Source organism: Saccopteryx bilineata, chromosome 5, assembly GCF_036850765.1.
Source record: "Saccopteryx bilineata isolate mSacBil1 chromosome 5, mSacBil1_pri_phased_curated, whole genome shotgun sequence".
NCBI classification, from domain to species: domain Eukaryota; kingdom Metazoa; phylum Chordata; class Mammalia; order Chiroptera; family Emballonuridae; genus Saccopteryx; species Saccopteryx bilineata.
Window position 1 is genome coordinate 124,449,749 of NC_089494.1, and position 22,858 is coordinate 124,472,606.

At 38.1% G+C, this 22,858-nt stretch overlaps 1 protein-coding gene across 5 annotated transcripts in view; it reads right to left on the minus strand.

Annotated features, from left to right (window-relative positions):
• Positions 1-2,643: 2,643 nt before the first annotated feature.
• The window catches only part of OPTN (optineurin), a 41,739-nt gene continuing 21,524 nt past the window's right edge, over positions 2,644-22,858 (minus strand). For all 5 annotated transcript variants that reach the window (XM_066233874.1, XM_066233872.1, XM_066233873.1 and 2 more), the window contains exons 8-14: positions 22,521-22,636; positions 20,239-20,388; positions 19,785-19,878; positions 18,339-18,497; positions 10,910-11,040; positions 8,954-9,036; positions 2,644-3,544 (exon numbers count right to left, since the gene is read on the minus strand). In XM_066233874.1, coding sequence (XP_066089971.1) covers positions 3,417-3,544; positions 8,954-9,036; positions 10,910-11,040; positions 18,339-18,497; positions 19,785-19,878; positions 20,239-20,388; positions 22,521-22,636 — 861 coding nt within the window. In that variant the 3' untranslated portion in view covers positions 2,644-3,416. The remainder of the gene's footprint in view (positions 3,545-8,953; positions 9,037-10,909; positions 11,041-18,338; positions 18,498-19,784; positions 19,879-20,238; positions 20,389-22,520; positions 22,637-22,858) is intronic.

Genomic DNA, 22,858 nt, shown 5'->3' on the forward strand with positions numbered 1-22,858 from the left:
TTTACTTTGTCATTGATTACTCCTCATACGTGCCTTGACCAGGATGTTCAAACCAAGCTAGTGACCAAGCTGGCAACCCCAAGCTCAAGCTAAGGAGCCTGTGCTCAAGCCAGAGACCTTGGGTTTTCGAACCTGGGACCTACGTGTTCCTGGTGGATGCTGTCTTCACTGCGCCACCACCTGTCAGGCATGTTTGGACATAAGTTTTCAATTCATTTGGGTCCCTTGTCGGCAAACTGTGGCTCGCAAGCCACATGCGGCTCTTTGGGCCCCTTGAGTGTGGCTCTTCCTCAAAATACCACGTGCGAGCGCTACCTCGATAAGGAATGTACCTACCTATATAGTTTAAGTTTAAAAAATTTGGCTCTCAAAAGAAATTTAAATTGTTGTAATGTTGATATTTGGCTCTGTTGACTGAGTTTGCCGACCACAGATTTGGGTAAATGCCAAGGATTGCATGCTTGGTTCTGCAAGAAAGTGTCAAACTGTTTTCCAAAGTACTATTTTGTATTTCCATGAGCAATAAATGAGAATTCCTGTTATTCCATATCTTTGCCAGTGTTTTGTTTATTAATAAACTATATAATCTTGTTTAAAATATTTTAAAATTTCCCTTGAGTTATTGGTATTATTGCCATTGGTGATATTGTTTTGGATTTTAGCCATTTAATAAGTGTGTGGTTATATCTTGTTTTACTTTGCAATTCCCTAAAGTCATGTGATGTTGAGCAGCTTTTTATATGCTGATTTGCCACCTGTATATTTTCTTTGGTTAGAGACCTGCTATCTTTTGCCCATTTTTAAATTGGGTTGTTTTCTTACTGGTGAGTCTTGAGAGTTCTTTGTATAATGTATTTTGGATACTGGTCCTTCATCAGATATCTGTTTTGTAAAGAGCTATTCCCAGTCTGTGGCTTGAGTTAGTTTTTGTTAAAGGTATAAGGTCTGTATCTAGGTTCATTTTGTTGTTGTTGTTTTGCATGTGGAGGTCCAGTTATGCCAGCGCCATATAAATATTCCTTTCTCAATCAAATTGCTTTTTCTCCTTTGTCAAAGACCAGTGGACTCTCTGGATCTATTTCTGGGTTCCCTATTCTGTTCCACTGATGTATTTGTCTATTCTCTCATCAATACCATGCTGCCTTGATTACTATAGCTTTATAGTAAGTCTTGAAGTCAGGTAGTGTTCTGCAATTTTATTCTCCTGCAATATTGTGTTGGCTATACCAAATCTTTTGCCTCTCTAAATTTTAGAATCAGGTTGTTGATATCCACAAAATAACTCATTAGGATTTTGATTGGGATCATGCGGAATCTATAGATCAGGGTGGGAAGAACTGACATCTTGACACTGCTGAGTCTCTCTATACATGAACATGGACTATCTCTGCATTTATAGTTCTTTGATTTCTTTTATTATGTCATGTACATATTTTATTAGATTTTATAAATATTTCATGTTTTTATGCTAATGTAAATGTTACTTTGTTTTTAAACTTCAAGTTCCAATTGTTCACTGCTGGTGTATTAGTAATTTCTATTTTCTATTTTCAGTTAATCTGGCTACAGGCTCACCAAATTTATTGGTCATGTCAAAGAACCAGCTTTGGTTTTGCTGATTTTCTCTACTGATTTCCTGACTTCAATTTAATTGATTTCTGCTCTAATTTTTATTATTTTTCTTCTGCTTATTTTGTGTTTAATTTGCCATCCTTTTCTTAGTTTCTTACAGTGAAACTTACTGATTTCAGAGCTGTCTTTTCTATATTGCATCCAATGCTATATAGAGTTCCTGCTAGGCACTGCTTTTGCTTTATCCTCAAATTTTGATTAGTTATATTTTCATTTTATTTGTCTAAAATATTTTAAAATTTATCTTGACTACTTCTTCTTTAACCCATGTACTATTTAAAAGTGTGTTGTTTAATCTCCAGGGCTTCTAAGTATCGCAAAGTTCTAACCAGCTTAATATTTTTACTTGAACAAAGTAAAATACCCCAAAACTTAAATGTAAAACCATTTGGTTTGCTTTTCTAGTTAGGGTAATATAGAAAGTTATTTTCTCCAGTATAAAATGGTAAGGAATAAAATAAACTAGAAACCTTAAACAAGAAATTAAAAGTAATATTTTCATAGTAATTTTAGAAATATCTTTAACAAGCATTCTCCCTGGGCTGATGCAGGATAATCTTGTAATCTAACTTACTGTTCAGTTTGTCCTGTGTGTTCTCTTGGCATGAAGATAAAATTAACTACATTGATTCCTGTTTGATTCCATATGTGTAGGTTTGTATTAAATCAGCTTTATCTAGGAGAGAGTCTTATGACATAGCCAAACAGAACAGATATTTTAATTTTCTCTTAAGTGATTTAGTTTCTAGATGCATAAGGTACTGTTAACTTTTATGGCTGACCCAGTATTAGGTAATAACTATAGGTTTACAAAATATGACACATCCTTATCTTTTCACTTCCTTAAAAGAACAATTTCTAATTGAATAACACATACTGGTCTCTAGTAAATGGGTTTGCTCATGTTCAGAGAATTAACAAAAGAGATCTGAATTAAGTAATAAACTTATATGAAACTGAATCCAGACAATACATTCTATGAAATTAGTCAATCACATATGAACAGTGTGAAAGATTCATAAGCAAAATTTTACTTTGCAATAACTATTTTTGTGATTTTCAATATATAGCTTGATCTAGGAAGAATAAACAGCAGTTCTTTTTAGAAATGAATGAACTTTATACCGTACAAATCCACATACCTGCAGCACAATGAAAGAACAAAGATAATGTCTTTGCACTGTGGTTATGTCAAATCCAGTGAGCCTAATGTATCTACTTCATCTATGCCAAATTATTTCCCTTTGTCCTGATGATCAAGTAAAAGCTCACAATACTCATATGAAAACATCCATATTGTAACTTACTGTACACTTACTGTGGCTGCAGTAATACTACAACATACACATATATACTCAACCCTAAATAGGTTTATCCTAAATGGATGAATAATAATACATTTCAAAACTACTTCAAAGACATTTTCCTTGAAGAAACCTGTGACTGCTTCATTTTTCTTGCCTCCTTAAAAGCTTCTTAAAGTTTATTAGTGATACTTCTTCCATGTAATTACTTTTAATGTGTCCCATGATGTCACACACTCATTAACTGAACTGAACATTTAAAAAAATGAAACTATTATCAGAAAAATTCTATATAAGAATTCTATTTTACAAGTTTATGGAAATACACACACACAAAATGTCCTGCATGGAACTTACTGATTTTCTTTCTCCAAAAACAAACATAATGAAGCCAAAATATTTGAGTGAAAACAAATAACAGAAAAGTAGAACTCTTGGAGGAAAGAAATCTGACATCTTGGAGGAAAGAAATGCCAACAATTAGATGATGCAGTCCATGACATGAATCTGTAATGTATCTATGTCAGGCAGAACCTCTCCGCATTTGGGGCAAGAATGAACTGGCACGGGCTGCTGCTGCTGCTGCCGCCAGCTCCTGTCCTCGTCTCCTGAGAGGAAACAGGAGATGAAGCGTTATTCCATTCCTCCCATGTTTCAAGCAGTCTTCTGATGGCTTTTAATAACAGATGGTTAATTTTAACATCAGTTAAGCACTGTAATCAGTACCTAGTGGGAAGTGAATCCAGGTCATTTTTGTCTTACTGAAGTAATCTATTCATAGAGATAACCTTCAAAAGTAGTACCTGCTTCCCTGTTATTTTAGGATCTGCGCTCTAGTCCATGTCCTAGGTATGTGAAAGCCTATGGTTTTATTTCTAGGATAATACATGTTCTAGTGAACACTAGAATATTTGAGAGAAGAAGAGATAGACAAGCATCTAAGTGTGAAGAGGAGAGAATGTAGAGAGGATGGTGAGCAGGGCATGGAGGGGGTGTCCTAGAACAGCTGTGTACCTTCTCCTTCTCAGAAGCGGAGACAGTAATGATGTTCGTTCAGCAGATACGCTTACGTACCGTGTGAGATGAAAGAGAGAGATACAGAATGGATGGGGGCATCAGACAAGAAAAGTGATAGCATGGCAAGGTGGCTTAATGGTAGGACAGAGAAAGGCTCAGACTGCTCCGTGCAGACAGGCCCCCTGGATGAGACTGATTCCACTTGAGAGGAGGCTTAAGATAAGGGTTATCCAGGCAAAGTAAATAAGGAGAAAGAATTGAAGAACAAGTCCTGTCAATTACCCCAATTTTAGAGTAGGACTGAGGTTCAAGTTGAAAAGAACACTTAAAATAAGTCTTGAGTCTAGGTAGGTCCCACACGTGCAAACTGTTATCAGTGCTGGAAATGATTTCTGGCTCCTGGGGCAGCTCTTTGATCTGACCTTTCTGGACAAATGCAAACCATTCATTCAACTCCCCAAATATTTGTTATTTTGGAGGATGGCAGTCGAGGTGACCTTTAACATGGTCATTTGCTTCTGAGCATATTACTTGCATTGAATAACATGTGAGACTATTATAGATGGTTTGTGTACAGCAAACTTTAGAAGCACCTTTGAATAGAAATACTGATAACAAGGAATGATTTCTGAAGCTGGTAGCTTTCCAATGGTCTTATTGTTCTACATCAGGTATCAGTAAACTGTTTCTGTAAAGGGCCAGAGAGTAAATACAGGGTGGGGCAAAAGTAGATTTACAGTTGTTTATATGGAAAATAATACAACTAATAAATAATAATAATACACAAGAATAAATTCTGTTTCACATATTCATAATGGTAAACCTACTTTTGCCCCACCCTGTATTTTGGGCTTTGCAGATCATATAATTTCTGTCACAGCTACTCAACTCTGCCACTATAGCATGCAAGTGGCCATAAACGACATTTCAACAAAAGGATATGACTGTTTCATAACACTTTTTTTTATAAAAACAGGGCACATTTGGCCTGTGAGCTGCAGTTTGCCAAATCCTGTTCTAGATGACAATCAGCCAACTACCAGTTTCACTTGAAACTCCTTTGCATCAATCTGTGCTTTTCTGCTTGTCCTGGTCTAAGTTTAAAAACTCAGACTTTGGATGATAGGTTCCCTCTACCTTCTGGCTTTTCACTATAAGATAAGTTTAGCTAGTTTTCATTATTAACACATTACACTTATTTTTGCCTTTGTGCTTTCATTCTCATAACACTCTTATCTAAATCCTACCTTCAAGGTCAAGCTTAAAGTCACATCTTTTCAAAGCCTATTCAACTTGCCTGCCCTTAATGATCATCCTTTTTTATCTTGGTGCTATTATTTCTATTACTTAAGTATCTTGTATTATGAAGTCATACAAATATCTTTGTATGTGCATATCCTCTCTCTCCAACTAAACTGTAAGCCCTCACAGTTCTGACCATGACTTATGCTTATGTATTTTCTTGTACTTGACTGGATGTACTAGACCAGACTAGATACTTAGATGGCCGCTAACAATGATGAAATGTACTGAGAGAGGCTCTTGTTTAAGGCAGCTTTGCTAGTAAACTAAAAAAAAAAAATTCTTAAAACAGACTCTAGAATATTGTTTTTGTTTGTTTTTAAGTGAGAGGAGGGGAAGATAGACAGACTCCCGCACGTGCCCTGACCAGGACCCACCCAGCAACACCTGTCCAGAGCCGATGCTTGGACCAACTGAGCTATTCTCAGCACCTGGGTCAACACTCAAATCAATAGAGCCACTGACTATGAGAGGGGAAGAGAGAGAGAAGGGGGAGAGGGAGGGAAACAGAAGCAGACGGTCATTTCTCATGTGTGCCCTGACCAGAGATTGAACCCTGGATGTTCACATGCTGGGCCAGCTCTATCCACTGAGCCAAGTGGCCAGAGCAAGCTATTGTTCTTTGATTTTTTGATTTTTTTTTTTTACAGAAATAGAGAAAGTCAGAGAGGGACAGCTAGGGACAGACAGACAGGAAGGGAGAGAGATGAGAGGCATCAATTCTTTTTTTTTTTTTTTTCTTTTCTTTACAGAGACAGAAAGAGAATCAGAGAGAGGGATAGACAGGGACAGACAGACAGTAACGGAGAGATGAGAAGCATCAATCATTAGTTTTTCGTGGCACGCTGCAACACCTTAGTTGTTCATTGATTGCTTTCTCATATGTGCCTTGACCACAGGCCTTCAGCAGACCAAGTAACCCCTTGCTTGAGCCAGCGACCTTGGGTCCAAGCTAGTGAGCTTTTGCTCAAACCAGATGAGCCTGCGCTCAAGCTGGTGACCTCAGGGTCTCGAACCTGGGTCCTCTGCATCCCAGTCCGACGCTCTATCCACTGTGCCACCGCCTGGTCAGGCAAGAGAAGCATCAATTCTTCATTGCAGCACCTTAGTCGTTCAATGATAGCTTTCTCATATGTGCCTTGACGGGGATGGGAGGGCTAAGCAGAGCAAGTGACCCCTTGCTCAAGCCAGTGACCTTGGGTTCAAGCCAGTGACCTCAGGTTTCAAATGCTTTGTCCACTATGCCACTGCCTGTTTAGGCCCAGCTATTGTTTTTTTATTATTATTATTTTTTAAAGGCATACGCCTTTTATTTTATTTTTATTTGTTCATTTTAGAGAGGAGAGTGAGAGAAGAGAGAGAGAGAGAGAGAGAGAGAAAGGGGGGAGGAGCAGGAAGCATCAACTCCCATATGTGCCTTGACCAAACAAGTGCAGGGTTTTGTTTTTTTTTTTGTATTTTTCTGAAGCTGGAAACGGGGAGAGACAGTCAGACAGACTCCCGCATGCGCCCGACCGGGATCCACCCGGCACGTCCACCAGGGGCGACGCTCTGCCCACCAGGGGGCGATGCTCTGCCCCCCGGGGCGTCGCTCTGCTGCGACCAGAGCCACTCTAGCGCCTGGGGCAGAGGCCAAGGAGCCATCCCCAGCACCCGGGCCATCTTTGCTCCAATGGAGCCTTGGCTGCGGGAGGGGAAGAGAGAGACAGAGAGGAAGGAGGGGGTGAGGGTGGAGAAGCAAATGGGCGCTTCTCCTGTGTGCCCTGGCCGGGAATCGAACCCGGGTCCTCCGCACGCTAGGCCGACGCTCTACCGCTGAGCCAACCGGCCAGGGCCTCTTTTTCTTTTTAATGTAAATAGGTATTTACTTTATATAGTTATGATGAATGAAAATCTTCTTTTAAGAAAGCGAGGTGCAAGAGATTGTCCTCAAGACAACTATGTTGGAACTTCTAGATATGAGGTACATTGGTGTTCCTAGGATATTTAAATTAGGTTAGAGAAAATGCACAGCAGTGCTCAAGTGGGTAGATACAACTTTCAGAGAAGAATACAGCTTTACCTGCTTATGTGAAAAAATGCCTGAGACTGTATTTATGTCAGTTCACATGCTGCTGCCTCTGCATGTGCCCTGTGAATACTGTTTACTTGTACCCTGAACTGCTATCTCTAATATTTACTTTAGCCTGTTTTTTCCTGTAAGATAACTTTGGTGGTGGGAGGTACGGGGGTGGCGGGACAGGAGGAAATGGGAGGTAAAAGGGACAGAGAAATTTCCCCAAGATTTAATAGTTAACTATACATACTAATATTATTTCTTTCTGCTGATAACATTGTGATGTAGTTCCATTTCAATAATCAGTTGGTATGTGGAAGGGACTTAGACTGGTCCAGCATTAAAAAAAAATTAACTGGTTTTATGTGAAATTTAGGATGACATCCTAAACCCAGCATCTTCTTACTGGAGCTGCTAGTAACTTTTCTTCTTGCCATGTCAGTTTTTGATCCTTTTAGAGGTTTTTTTTTCATATCTAGAAATCAAGGATAATACTTCCCTTTCAGTAGTGTTAAGACTGTGATTTATTATAAATTATAGAACATTATTACCAGTGTATTAAAGCCATGTAATAAACAGCATTATTACCAGTGTATAAAAACCATGTATAAATAGCATCATGTTTTAATAAGTGGCATGATCAATTTCACTCAGGAAATTAAAATCTGAATGTAGTAGTATATAATTACATGACAGTCTGTCTATTCCATGCATACCTTGTAGCGGTTAAAAGTCTCCTTTAAATAAGCTCTCTCAGAGCTTGGGTTCCATGTCCAGTTTTGCCCCTTGTGATCTTCTGTAAGATAGTGATAATGTACACCTGATAGACCTGTGTGAGGACTGTGTGAGATAATGTGTGTGAAGTGATCAGCACAGAGGCCATGCACAGTGAGCTCTCAATAAAGGGTAACATTATTATGTGCGTAACACCAGGTGATGGGTAAATATATAAGCTCTCAGGGAATTTATTTAAAGGAGACTTAAATGTATATTTAGAACACATAAATAATTATAATAAATAGCAGATGAGTACTAAAACAGGAATAAAGTACTTTGGAAATTCAGGAGGGAGAGGTCACATTTGTTGGTTTCACAGAGATGGTATTTGAAATGGGTTTTATTTATTTGTTTGTTTGTTTGTTTATTTATTTTTGTGGAATAACAAAAGGCTTTATTGAGTACAGAGTGCATCCCGCCCGACAATGTTCCCTGGCCCCAAAGAAAAGTGAAATGGGTTTTAAGGATGGGATAAGAGGGTAGAGGAAGACGAGTATATGAGTGAGGGAAGGGCACTTACATGAAGGACACCCCATAAACAAGTATATGTAGGTGTACAAGCTTAGGGCAAGTTCAAGGAACAAGGAATGATTCAGTTGGCTAACTGATGGAAGGGAACAGAGTGAGTGAGAAGTTTAAAAGTTTGGCTATGCCAGGCCTTAATTGTCAGCTTGGAGAGTCTAGTCTGGATTCAGTAGGTAATGGATGGAGATTGAGGTACTATGGAAGTAAGACTAGTGGATACTACATTTTTGGTAGCTAGATTTGAAATCCATTATATAGGATGTAGTAGAATTTTTAAGCATCTTCTTCAAGGATGCTTATTCCCTGGAAACCTGAAAGCCTAGAATCCCATGAGACTCACCTCTTTGGATGAGGTAATCCTGCTGGTCGGGGTCACTGGTTCTGGCCCCGTGACGGCTCTGCATTTCCATCAAGGACTGCCTACTGGGATTAAAAGCAACATTCTATGTGATGTTTTAATTCCCTGGAATATGACAACATTAAGCTTAAACACATTCAGCAGAAGTATGAAAAAAAAGCTGAATTATAATGCTAAGGTGCACAGGAACCAGAACGTAAGACTAATGTGCATTGTAAATATTATTGGTACTAGGACATGATGTGGTAAAAGTAAATAACAAGATTTAAAAAAAATCAGTTAAGAACTAACCAAACAACCAAACTGTCAATTGATGGGGGAATGGATTAGAAAAAAGTGGCATATTTCTCATGAGACACTGTAGAGCAATTAAACAGAATGAATTAATCTGCACATATATACACACAGTTCAAAATCACAGTGTTATGTAAAGCAAGTTGCAAAACAATATTTATAGATCATTTTGTAGCTTAAGCACAGGGAAATTAATATTATCTTGTTTTAAGTTATCATACAGAAGCCCTAGCTGCATAGCTCAGTTGGTTAGAGTATCATCCCAATACGCCAAGGTTGCAGGTTTGATCCCTGGTCAGGATACATAAAAGAGTCAACTAATAAATGTATGTATATGTGGAACAACAAATCAGTTTCTCTCTCTCTTTCTCCCCCACCCCCGTCCCCTTTCCTTTCGCTCTAAAATAAATAATATTGAAAAAGATACAGATACTACCGTATTTCCTCATGTATAAGACGCACCCCCCCCCAATTTAGGGGTCTAAAAAACTGGGTGCATCTCATACAGTGGTTGTAGTAGATTTTTTTACTTGCATTTCCCACCTTTTCAGGCTTGTTTTTTCACTCATTGTTGAAGACAGTGATTCGTCATCAGACACAGATGAGGACAAGCTAATGGACGGGAGTTTTGTCAGTGATGAGGAGCTGTATGAATTTTATGATGAATAAAACTTGAGTTCAATAACTCCATGTAATACTTTTTTTTTCCAAATTCCAGGCCCCAAAATTAATGTGTGTCTTATACATGGGAAATGAAGTATATGTAAAAATAAAAAACAAAGTCCAGGCAGTATGGGGAAGGGGAGAGAAGAAATATAATGAAGGATGGGGGAGAAAAACGACTTCAACTTCATCTCCTTTTTTCTTTTAATAAAAATATGCTTGAAACAAATGTTAGTAATTGTCAATTCTGGACAGGGTACATATTGGTGTGTATTTTTCTATTTCTATGTTTCAAATTTTTCTCAAAATGAAAATTTAGAATATAGAATTTTAGCAGTATTTTAAGATATATTATAGAATTATTTAAAATGTTAGGACTATTTCATCCATGACTGTGGCAACATATGGCTTTGAAACTCAATGTCATGTTCTTATAGCTAATCTAAAAGCAAAAAACTTGATCATGTTTCTACAAAACACAGCTAAGCCTTATAAGCCAAACTACAATGAAGTAACTCAATCAGGTGAAGTGTACCCAGTGATTCTTATAGCTCAAATTAGGCGGCACCATCTTTTTTTTTTTAATTGAGAGGTGGGGAGGCAGAAAGACAGATTCCCGCATGTGTCCCAACAGGGATCCACCTGGCAAGCCCCTATGGGGAAATGCTCTGCCCATTTGGGGCCGCTGCTCCATTGCTCAGCAACTGAGCTATTTTAGCACCTGAGGTGAGGCCATGGTGCCATGCTCAGTGCCTGGGGCCAACTTACTTGAATGAGCCATGACTGCAGGAGGAGAAGAGAGAGAGAAGTGAGATTTAGAGGTGGAGAAGCAGATGGTTGCTTCTCCTGTGTGTCTTGACCAGGAATGGAACCCGGAACTTCCAAACACTGGGTGACGCTCTACTGCTGAGCCAACCGGCCAGGGCCAGGCACCACCTTTGACAGGTCTGAAATGTGTTCTAAGTCTTCCCCTCACCTTACCTGTCTCCATCTTCAAAAACATTACTGTCTTTCAGTAAAATTGCCAGCTGCAATTCCAGCTGCTCCTTTTCTTCATGAATCTTCTCTCTGGCTGCTCTTTCAGCATGAAAGTCTGAACAGTAAACCTCCATCTGTCAGAGGAAGAAAGATAGCAGTCACTACCTAGCTGATGTACATTCTCTACAGCTCACCTATCGAGGTGAAGAGGCAGGACTGCAGCCTGTGACGTGCCTTCTAAATAATATGTACATGTTCCTACTTAGAAACTAGTATAGTGACCATGATTTTCCAACTACCCCCAGGTAGAAGACACAAGTTGTGTATGTGTGTGTACTTTAAACAATTAGAAACTGTCAATTACACGGATGTAGGTGGTCTAAATACTGTATTTACCATCAATTCAGTAAAATTCTCTGGTTTCTTTTGAAAAAATCATATTCATAATTAGCTTAATATAGTAAATGGTTTATTAACTCTGTCAGGTATAGCTATGAAGGCTGGCCTTATGTTCAATTTAAAATAATAATAAGTAAATGCTCTTTATTGAATTCTAGACATGTGCGAAGTCCTATGTCGACTATCTTATTTCATCTTATCAAAAGTCTTGGGAATATAGAATTGCTATACTCATTACACATTACAAGTTTAATAGCTCTTAATCTTGGGGAAATTAGTTAAGAGGTCAAAGCAGCATTTGAACCCAGACTAAAGCCCATATAGCACATCACTTCCTACAATAGAGCCAGCCTCCAAGATGGCACCGAGGATCATCACCTCTTGGTATTCATAACCTCACATGTCCCCCTTCCACAATGAATAAGGCCAGCCTATGTAACCACTAAAAGACACTGCAGAAGTGATGGTGTCCACGTGGCTTCTGAGACCTGGTTATAAGAGACACTATGGCTTCTGTCTTGTTCTCTCCTAGATCACTTGCTCTGTGGGAGAGCTAGCTGCCATGTCATGAGCTGCTGACGCAGCCATATGGAGAGGCCCATATGTTGAGGAATGGAGGTCTCCTACCCACAGCCATGTGAGCGAACCATCTTGGAAATGGATCTTCCTTCTTGAGTCTAGCCTCAGAAGAAACCCTGAGCCAGAATCACCCTGTTCCATAGGAAGTATATGAGGCTCTGGCCAGTTGGCTCAATGGTAGAGCATAGGCCTGCCTTGCGGATGTCCTGGGTTCAATCCCTGGTCAGTGCATTCATGGGAAATGACCATCTGCTTCTCTACCCCCCCCCACCCCCGTTCTCTTTCTCTTCCCCTCTCATAGCCAGTGGCTCAATTGGTTTGTGCATTGGGCCAGCACTGAATTTAGCTCAGCTGATTCGAGTATCAGCCCCAGAAGGGGGTTGCCGGATGCATCCTGGTCTGAGTGCATGCCGTCTCTTTATCTCCCTTTTCACTTAAAAAAAAAAAAGTATATGAGATAAAAGTGCTTGTTTTAGCTGCTAAGTTTGAAGAGTAATTTGTTACCTAGAAACAGATAAATACTATGCCATGACAGTAATTACTATCAGTTAACTGAATTAACTGATAGTAATTACTTCAGTTATAAAATTATAAAGTAAAAATGAACTACTTAACAGTGAATTGACCATTATTAAATACCAGTTTTTAATTTACTATATTTAAAATTAACATTTTTTCTTTTCAAATTTAGGGGTTCTAGGCAATAAATTTTAATCCATTACTTTTAAAAGTAAAGTTAACATTTTAAATATTCAATCAAAATTGTAGTTACAAAAAGAAAGCATGTAATAAAGAGATCTTTGTAAGGGAGTTCCTGCCATTTATGAGTAATCCAAAATTTTATGGCATCATTGATAGATTGTGGGGTTTTTGTGGATTTTTTTGAGAGAGAGGAAAGGTGGGAGGAAGGGAGAAAGAGAAAGAAGCATCAACTTTTTTTCTCCACTTAATTGTGCACTGATTGCTTCTTATATAGGCCTTGACCAGGGATTGAACTGGTGACCTCAGGCTGAAGCCAGTGACCACAGGCTTGAGCCAGCGACCTTGGGATTCCGGGTTTATGCTCTATCCACTATGCCACCACCAGTCAGGCCTCATGGGCTTTTCTGAGTCTTTTAGAACTGGGGCTTTGTTTTGTCCAGCACTATATCCCCAGCAGAGAAAACAGTGCCTGACATATTATAGGTGCTCAAAAAAAAAAAAGACTTGTTGAATGAATGAACAAGAATATCCATCAAAACAAAACAAATGTCTGAGTACAGAATGTGATAGAAGTATATAACTATAGTATCATGGGGTGGCCAAACAAAAGAAACACTATGTAGAGCTCAGGTTGAGATTCTGTTCCTCTAGAAATGAAATTAAAGCCCTAAGTGCATTCAACCAGCTCCATATTTCACTGGGTCAGCCACTCTGGGCAGCTAGTAATCAGTTTATAAGAAATAATAAACTGTTAACATTGTTATATTACAAATCTGTTTATCAGGTTGGGAAACCTTTTAAAGAATGATGCAAGCATGGGGAAATAGCTCTTATCAACTTTTGGTGAGAGGATAATTTTCGTTGTGCATTTTTGGAAGATAACTTAGTACTACTTATTCAACTAAAAACAGGCATACCCAGTGACTCTACTATTTCAATTCTATATCTTACTACAGGTTCCACAGTGCACAAAGACATGTATAAAAGAATGTTCAGCCTGACCTGTGGTGGCGCAGCGGATAAAGCGTCGACCTGGAAATGCTGAGGGCGCCGGTTCGAAACCCTGGGCTTGCCTGGTCAAGGCACATATGGGAGTTGATGCTTCCAGCTCCTCCCCCCCCCTCTCTCTCTGTCTCTCTCTCCTGTCTCTCTCTCCTCTCTAAAATGAATAAATAAAATTTAAAAAAAATTAAAAAAAAAAAAGAATGTTCAGTTCAGCATTGTTGATAATAGTAAAAATACCAGTACAATCTACATGTCTATCAAAAGAGGACTGGTTAAATCTATCACAGCAATGCACACTTTGGAACGCTTTGCAGCCATTAAACAAATAATGTATGGCTGTGAGTAATAACAAGGAGATATGTCCAAGATATATCATGAGTAAAACTGTTATAGTACAAAAGGTATAGAGTGATCCCCTTTTTAATTAAGCAAACAATAAAAATGGAAGAAACTTACTGGACACTCACCAAAGTGGAAATCAGGGTGTTGGATTTCCACTTTCTACTTTCTACATTTCTCGTTATAATCTAAAAATTCTATTTTATAATGACTAGCATTATTTAGATAATTAAAAAAATAAAAGTATTTTAGTACCTAATTACACTAAAAGCATCTCTGAAATCTCTAGTTATTTAGAAAGAAAAAGGTTTTCCTCCCGATTTTAAAATCTCAGGCAGGATATATTCTCATTCACAAACTGACTTCTACTCCACCCACCAGTAACCAGAGTAGGCCAAAACAGTTATGACAAGCCAATTGTATACAAATTCTTCCAGAGAATAATAAAAGAAGAAATGTGTCTTAACTTGATTTTATGAGGCCAGTATAACTCTGATATCAAAACCTGATAAGTATATTAGCAAAAGGAAAATTCTAGGCCAATATTACTTAAGAATATAGATACAAAAATCCTAAGCAAAATGTGAGCAAACCAAATTTGGCAATATATACAGAGGATAATTCAAGAAATACAGAGTTTATTTAATGTTTAAGAAATCAATTTGACTTGCCACATTAATAAAGGAAAAAAAGCATATAATTCCTAATTACATCATTAAATAAAGAAAAAAACATTTCATAAATAAAACTCAACATCTACTCAAAAATTTTTGGCAAACAAGGATAGAAAGAAATTTCCTTAATCTGAAACCTATAGCAGACATTAATAGTGAAATGTTGGAAGCACAGTCTCCGAGACTGGGAGCAAGGCAAGACTACCTGCCCTCTCCCAGTTCTATAACATTGTGTGTGTGTGTGGGGGGGGGGGGGCAGCCAGTGCAATAAGGCAAGGAAAAAAGTGGAAAGAAGGGGGTACCTGTTATTAGTCTAATGATATGATTAATGGACAAAGTCCAAAAATATTCAGAAATATTAGAATTAAAATGTGAGTTGAGCAAGTTTACTGCACACAAAGTCAGTATATGAAAGTCAATTATATTTCTATATAACAGCAACCCTCAGAAAATGAAGTTTTTAAAAAGATGCTATTTATAATATCATCAAAATACAAAATATCTAGGAATAACCTAATAAAAGAACAAAATCTCTACTATGAAGATTAAAAATATTACTGAGTAGCACTGAAGAAGATATGCCATTTTCATGGATTGTAAGAGTAAATGTTGTCAAGATGTCAGTTATCTCCAAACTGATTTAACATACAGGGGTCCTCGGGTTACAACTCAGGACATAGGAACACTGTTCCTTTGACAGTGATGTAACCCAAATTTTTGTGTAAAGTGAAATGCATCTTAGACTAGCACAGATGCAACACTTGCGCTTTTTTCAACAGTCCAAAATGGTGTAGGTAAGCGTACGGGGGGATGCCAGCTCCCTCACACATACGCTGCATTACTGCGTATTCTGCTGCACGCCACCAAACTAGTTCATCCATGTAGTCCGTAAGTACAATGCTAACAACGTAAGCTGAAACACTCATGTCTCAACTTTTTAAAGTTTCTATGGGAGTGTTATAAACTTGAAACATCGTATGTTGGGTCTGTTGTATTCTGAGGACTCCATATACTTAATATAATTTTGCTTGACCTGTGGCGGTGCAGTGGATAAAGAGTTGACCCGGAATGCTGAGGTCGCCGGATCGAAACCCTGGGCTTGCCCAGTCAAGGCACATATAGGAAGCAACTATGAGTTGATGCTTCCCACTTCTCCCCCCTTCCCACTCTCTCTCTCTCTCTCTCTTTCTCTCCCCCTTCCACTAAAAAATGAATAAATAAAAATATTTTAAAATATATATATTTAATATAATTCCAATCAAAGCGCCAGTAGGTTTTTCTGTGTGTGGGGGGAATATCAAGTGGTTTCTAAAATTTATATGAAAATTAAAACGGGAAGAAGACCTAAAGTTCTCTTGAGGAATATCAATGAGGTAGGAAGACTTACTCAGAACTTAAAACTTTTGATACTTTCTAATATGTCAAGATAGTATGATACCAGAGCAAGGAAATAGAAATAGCCCAGTGGAACTATAAGTATAGAGCAGGGGTCTGGAACCTTTTTGGCTGAGAGAGCCATGAATGCCCCATATTTTAAAATATATCTAATTCCGTGAGAGCCATACAATGACCTGTGTATGTTATGCATTATCCAATAAAAATTTGGTGTGTCCCGGAGGACAGCTGTGATTGGCTCCAGCCACCCACAACCATGAACATGAGCAGTAGGAAATGAATGGATTATAATATATGAGAATGTTTTATATTTTTAATGTTATTATTTTTATTAAAGATTTGTCTGCGAGCCAGATGCAGCCATCAAAAGAGCCACATCTGGCTCGCGAGCCATAGGTTTCCGACCTCTGGTATAGAGTCTAGAAATAGACCTAGGGTACATGGACACAATATATGACAAAGATGCCCTTTTTAATAAACAGTGCCAAGTCAACCAAGGGAAAAAAATATTAATCTTTACCCTTACCCCCATATAGAAAAGCTGATTCCAGGTGGCTTATAGATCTTAATGTAATAGGCAAAACAATAAAACTTAAAGACAAAATAGGGGAATATCTTCATGCCTTCATGGCCTCGAGGTAGTGAAAGTTTTTTTAAAAGGCTACATAAAGTACTAATAAATGAAAAAAAAATTGTCTACAATAACAAGTGAACTTTTGTTCATCAAAGGCACCTTTTATAAGAGTGAAAAGCAAATCACAGAGTGAAAAAAATCTGCAATGAATCTAATATAAAAAATTAAGAAAAAATCAGCATCAGAAGAAAAATGGACAAACTCCTGATTGGACACTTCACAAAAGAGGATAGTTAGATGGCCAGTAAAAATCTGAAAAAGCACTCAATCTTATTAGCCATTAGGATATGCAAATTAAATGAGACATCATTATAAACTCACTAGAATGCTTAAAAGTAAAAATACTGATAATACACATATAAGTAAGTATGTAGAGCAGTGAGAAAACTGTTGATGAGCGTGAAAACTGGCACAACCACTGTGTGAAACTGACAGCTATTAAAACTCAGTTTAGGCTCTGGCTGGGTAGATTAGTTGATTAGAGCATTGTCCCGATATGCCAAGGTTGCAGGTTTAAGCCCCGGTCAGGGCACATACAAGAATCAACCAATGAATACATAAATAAGTGGAACAACAAATTGATGTTTCTCTCTCCCTCTCTCTCTCTAAACAATCAATTAAGAAAAAAAACCAAATTGCCTGACCAGGCGGTGGTGCAGTGGATAGAGCATCAGACTGGGATACGAAGACTCAGGTTCGAGACCCCGAGGTTGCCAGCTTGAGTGTGGGCTCATCTGGTTTGAGCAAAGCTCACCAGCTTGGACCTAAGGTCGCTGGCTCGAGCAAGGGGTCACTTGGTCTGCTGAAGGCCCACAGTCAAGGCACATATGAAAAAAGCAATCAATGAACAACTAAAGTGTCTCAACAAAAAACTGATGATTGATGCTTCTCATCTCTCTCTGTTCCTGTCTGTCTGCCTGTCCCTATCTATCCCTCTCTCTACTCTGTCTCTGTAAAAAAAAAAAAAAAAAAAAAAAGTACACGCATATTCTATGAACCTACAATTCCATTCCTAGTTGTGGACCCAACAGAAAGGAATGCACAAGGTGAACAAAAACATGCACAAGAATTTCACAGTAACATTAATCATAATGCTGCAAATACTGGAAATAACCCAACTATCAACTGCAGAATGGATAACTTCATTGAGCTATTCACTTAGAAGTTTGATGTACTTTCCATATTTGATAGGCTCCAATTAAAATGTTGAAAAAATATTGTCCTGGCTGATGGGCTCAGTGTTAGTGTGTCGGCCCAGCATGGGGATATCCCAGGTTTGATTCCTCATCAGGGCACAGAGGAGAAGCGCCCACCTGCTTCTCTACTCTTCCCCCTCTCGCTTCTCTCTTTCTCTCTTTCTCTTCTCCTCCTGCAGCAATGGCTCAATTGGAGCGAGTTGGCCCCAGATACTGAGGATGGCTCCATGGCTTTTGCCTCAAGCACTAAGAAGAGCTTGGCTGCTGAGCAACGGAGTAACCCCCCAGATGGGCAGAGCATCACCTCTAGTGGGCTTGCCAGGTGGATCCCAGTTGGGGTGCATGCAGGAGTCTGTCTCTCTGCTTCCCTTCCTCTCACTGAATAAAAAAAAAATTATTGATGAAAAGAATATAAAATAAAAAAATGTATTTTCAACATCATCACTTTCCCATTTAAGACTATAAGTAGGACTGGCTTCACTCAGCTCATGTTTCAAAATGCAGCTTACCTGGGCTCTAAGAACAGTCATGGTCTCCAGGTCCTCCTCCTGCTTAGCGATGGTCTGCTTCATCTCATCCATCCGAAGCTGCTTGGAAGCCAGGGCCTTCTCTGCCAGGCCCAGTTTTTCAGTTAGCTCCTGCAGCACCGCCTTATCTACTTTTTCTGACTGGAAAAGACAAGTTTATTCTAGAAATGGCTTTCAAATATTTCCATCTATTTTAGTAAAATACTATGTGAAGGTTATTTTTTTAAATGATTGGCTCTAAGCTGTTTCGTTAATTAGCAGTGAATTACTTACTTGGAAAGTTGTATTCATGTAACTTACAGCTTGCAAGTAATAATTTTCTAATTTAAAATAATAATTTAAAAAAGAAAACACTGAAATAAGGGAAATTATAACTAACCCTGATCTCAATGAGGTTGTAACTTGCTAATATTTCTACTTTTTCATTCACATTGCTCTTACTTTGTGAAGTCAAAGGAAGAGAAAAATGTTTAAATAAAAAATGTATTAGGTTCTAGAGATGAATAATAACTTATTACAAATAAATAAAAAACAAAAACTATTTATCAGGATATAAACCCAAAGACCCTTTCTAATTCAAAGCTTCCGTCATCTTTATTTATTGCAGCTTTACTGAGGTAAAACTGACAAATACTTAAAATGTACAATGCGATGATACATGTATATTTGTGAAAGGATTCCTCTCATTGGGTTAATTAACACATTTGTTACCTCACATATCTATCCGTGATGTTAAATTGTCATACCGTGCTGGTCATTATTACTAATTTAAGTTGCAGCCCGAGAAATCCAGGGTTTCAAGTTCACTGACAACATGCAGTAGAGTGCCTCTCCAGCCCAGCGAATGGTCTCACTGTGCCCTACTCAGGGAGGAGCCTCCACTCAGCTCCCCTACAAACACACCCACTGTGAGAAATGCTGAGTTTACTCCCTGACTATGGGACATTAGCACCACCTCTGTATACAAAGCCTAGTATACAGATATAATTGCATTTTGCTTTATTGTACTTTGCAGATACTGAGTTTTTAACAAATAGAAGGCAGGCCCTTCACCAGCCAAGAGATTACAAATTGCTAAAGGCTTATGTATGGTTAGTATTTTTTTAGCCATAAAGTATTTTTTAAATTGAAGTATGTACTTTTTTTTAATAACATAATGCTATTGCACACTTAATATACTACAGTATAGCATAACAATTTTTATATACCCTTGGAAACCAAAAAATTCAAGTGATACCTTTTATTGGTGATCTGGAACTGAACCTGCAACATCAGAAGTTATTAACACTTAGACACGAGAAATCAGTTATAAACTGAAAGACAACCTTTGAAACCAGACTTAAAGATGAATGTAACTACTTTACATATAACATGTTCAACAGTTTCCATCCCTTACTAGGCTATCAAAGCAGGTTTTTTTCTGAGTACCTCTTTCCGTCTCAGTTCTTCAACTGTTTTCAATGCACTATCATATTCTTGCACAAGCCTGCTGTGCGTCAACTGTAGAGTGGCTAATCTGGACCTGTTTAAAAATACATTGAGAAATGAAATCTAGTGGAAAACATCACAGAAACATAGTCTTGCTTCCCAACCTTCTTGTGAACACTCAAATAGCAAAATCTTTTCTCCTACCTTTACTATCCCATCACCTACAAGCATTTTCTTACTCTCAAAGGAAACAAAATTTTTCCAAAAAATCAAAATAAGATTACAAGTATTTTCATAATTCTGTTATAATAAAACTTAAAATGTTATCCCCTCAGCAAAGTCTCTCTTTCAAATAAATGAGAAAAAAATTAAATGTATTCTCAAATCCTAATTCCAAGCTGTACAAAAGATCTACTGTTCTTAGCAAGTACCCATTCAGACACAGCACACTCACTTTTCTTCTTCTGTTTTTGCTCGCTCCATCTTGATTTCTGATCGCATGCTTTCCACTTGTAGCTCTAACTTTTTGTTATTATAGACAAGCTCCTGCTTTTCAGTCAGCTCTGATGGGGTTGCAGAAGTTTTCCTTTCAAGAGCCTGACATCTAAGAAAGATAAAGATATCATCATAAAAAGTACTCCTTCATTTTTCATTGGTTTTTAAACAAATCCCAAGATTATGTGGCAAATACAAAGCATTTTAGATTGCATTTTTCAGGGATTTAACAGTAACAAATAAAATATTTTACCTTTCTAGTTTCTTTACTAGAAGCAAGTAGTATTACTGAACCCTTATCCCTACACATAAAAAAATTACAGATTTTTTTTTTGTAAAAAAAAAAATTACATATTTCTGAATCTTTATGCCTAACATAAAAAAGCACAGATGTAAGATTGCACAAGCTCTTGCCCACTTGGAATAATTGTTTTAAATAGTCATGAAAATACAGTTTTGTTATTTAGTCACAGACCAAAGTAGTAATTGGCTAAAGATGCCTCTCATATAGTGATCCATGGATATCTTTTGTATTTTAAAAAGTGATGGGTTCTATTAAACACAAAGACTACGACTTCTGACAAAGATTCAGCAGGGGGAATGAAAGTGTCCTAAGTCCTTTTAAAGACCAGAAAATTGGCCCAGGCTGGTGGCTCAGTGGAGAGAGCGTCGCCTGGCGTATTGCAATTCTGGGTTTGATTCCCGATCAGGGCACACAAGAGAAGTGACCATCTGCTTCTCCTTCCCTGCCTCTCCCCCTTCTTTCCCCTCTTCCCCCTCCCCCCACAGTCAGAGGCTGGATTGGTTCGAGTGTGGCCCCAGGTGCTGAGGATAGCTCCATTAAAGCACATCAGCCTCAGGCACTAAAAATAGCTCTGTACTAGAGCATTGACCCCTGATAGGGTTGCCAGGTGGATCCCAGTCAGGGTGCATGTGGGAGACTGTCTCACTATCTCCCTTCCTCTCATCTAAAAAAAAATCAAAACTAATTTCCATATAATAATGCAACTATGAACCAATGATAGTTATGTGCAAGGCATCAATGCAAAGCATATTAAACATCTCACTTCATACATTATGACAGGAATTATGACATACATTTTACAAATAATAAAACTGAAGCTCAGGGAGGTTAAATAAATAACTTGCCCAAGGTTGATACCACAAATAAGTTATAGATTGATATTTCAACCTAGGTATGTTTGTCCAACATCCACAGCTATAACTACCATGTTGTATCAGCCTTGGAAAGTATTAACTCCAAGGAAATGCACACTGTATGTATGTTATGCTGGATACATGTTTGCCAACTAAACCAAAAGAACAACATCAACTTAGCTTTCCTAAATTTTGGGATAACTTCTTACATCAAGAGAAACTAGCAAATCAAAATTCTCAATTTATATATTAGCCTTTATAATTGATTGAAAATGAAAAAAATTTTAAATAATCACTCAAATTCTTGCTCTTTGCAGCTGCTTTATGTTTGTTTACATTAATGTTGTCAGCTCGTATAAGTCACAGGAAATCCAGCTCATGCTTTTTATAGGTCCTTATTTAGGCTAGTATGCTTAACAAATGCCCCCAAATAGAATCAGAGTCTCCAGAGCCCCATTCCCCAATATTACTACAAGCATTTCATGTTTGACCTGTACATTAACCTGAACATCAGTGTTCTCTGAATTCATATTTTAATTAGGTCTCTGTTTTTCATTATTCTTTTTTACATGAATCTGGGGTTGTTGTTTTTTTTTGGTTTTTTAGGAGACAGAGACAGACAGGAAAGGAGCGATATGAGAAGCATCAAATTGTAGTTGCATTACTTTAGTTATTCATTGATTGCTTCTCATATATGCCTTCACCAGGGGTCTCCAGCCAATTCAGTGAAACCTTCTTCAAGCCAGAGACCTTAGGCTTCAAGCCAGCAACCTCTGGGCTCAAGCCGGTGACCATGGGGTCATGTCTATGATCCCATACTCAAACTGGCGGCCTCATACTCAAGCTGGTGAGCCTGTGCTCAAACTGGATGAACCCGCGCCTAAGCTGGTGTCATTGGAGTTTTAAACCTGGGACTTCAGCATCCAAGGTTGATGCTCTATCCACTGGTCAGACTAATTAGATCTCTATTTTTCTTTTAGTGAGTAACAATGTAACAAAACTATGTTTTTATATAGTTTTATATAGTATGTTTTGTAAAAATATACTTTTTGAAGGAAGGTAAAATTCATCTCTCAGTCTTACTTTTCTTGAAGTCTCTTCTTCATTAGCTCAGCTTCACTGAGCTTTGTATGAGCCTCCTGAAGCTCCTTAATCAGGGTTGTCACCTGAAGGTTCAGGGCTTCCACTGCGTTTTCAGCCTGTCATACAGGAAATCCCAAGCACACATACATGATTTGCATCAGAGATTAAATACACCTCTTTGTGAGGAAAGTGTCAACCATTAGTGTCCAGTTAAGACTGACCGGTGAATTCATTAAATTTTGACAATGAATGCCCCAAATATCTTGTATGGAAAAAAAATGTTTGGATACAATACAACTCTGTTTCCTCATATAGATCAATTAGAATGTACTTATAAT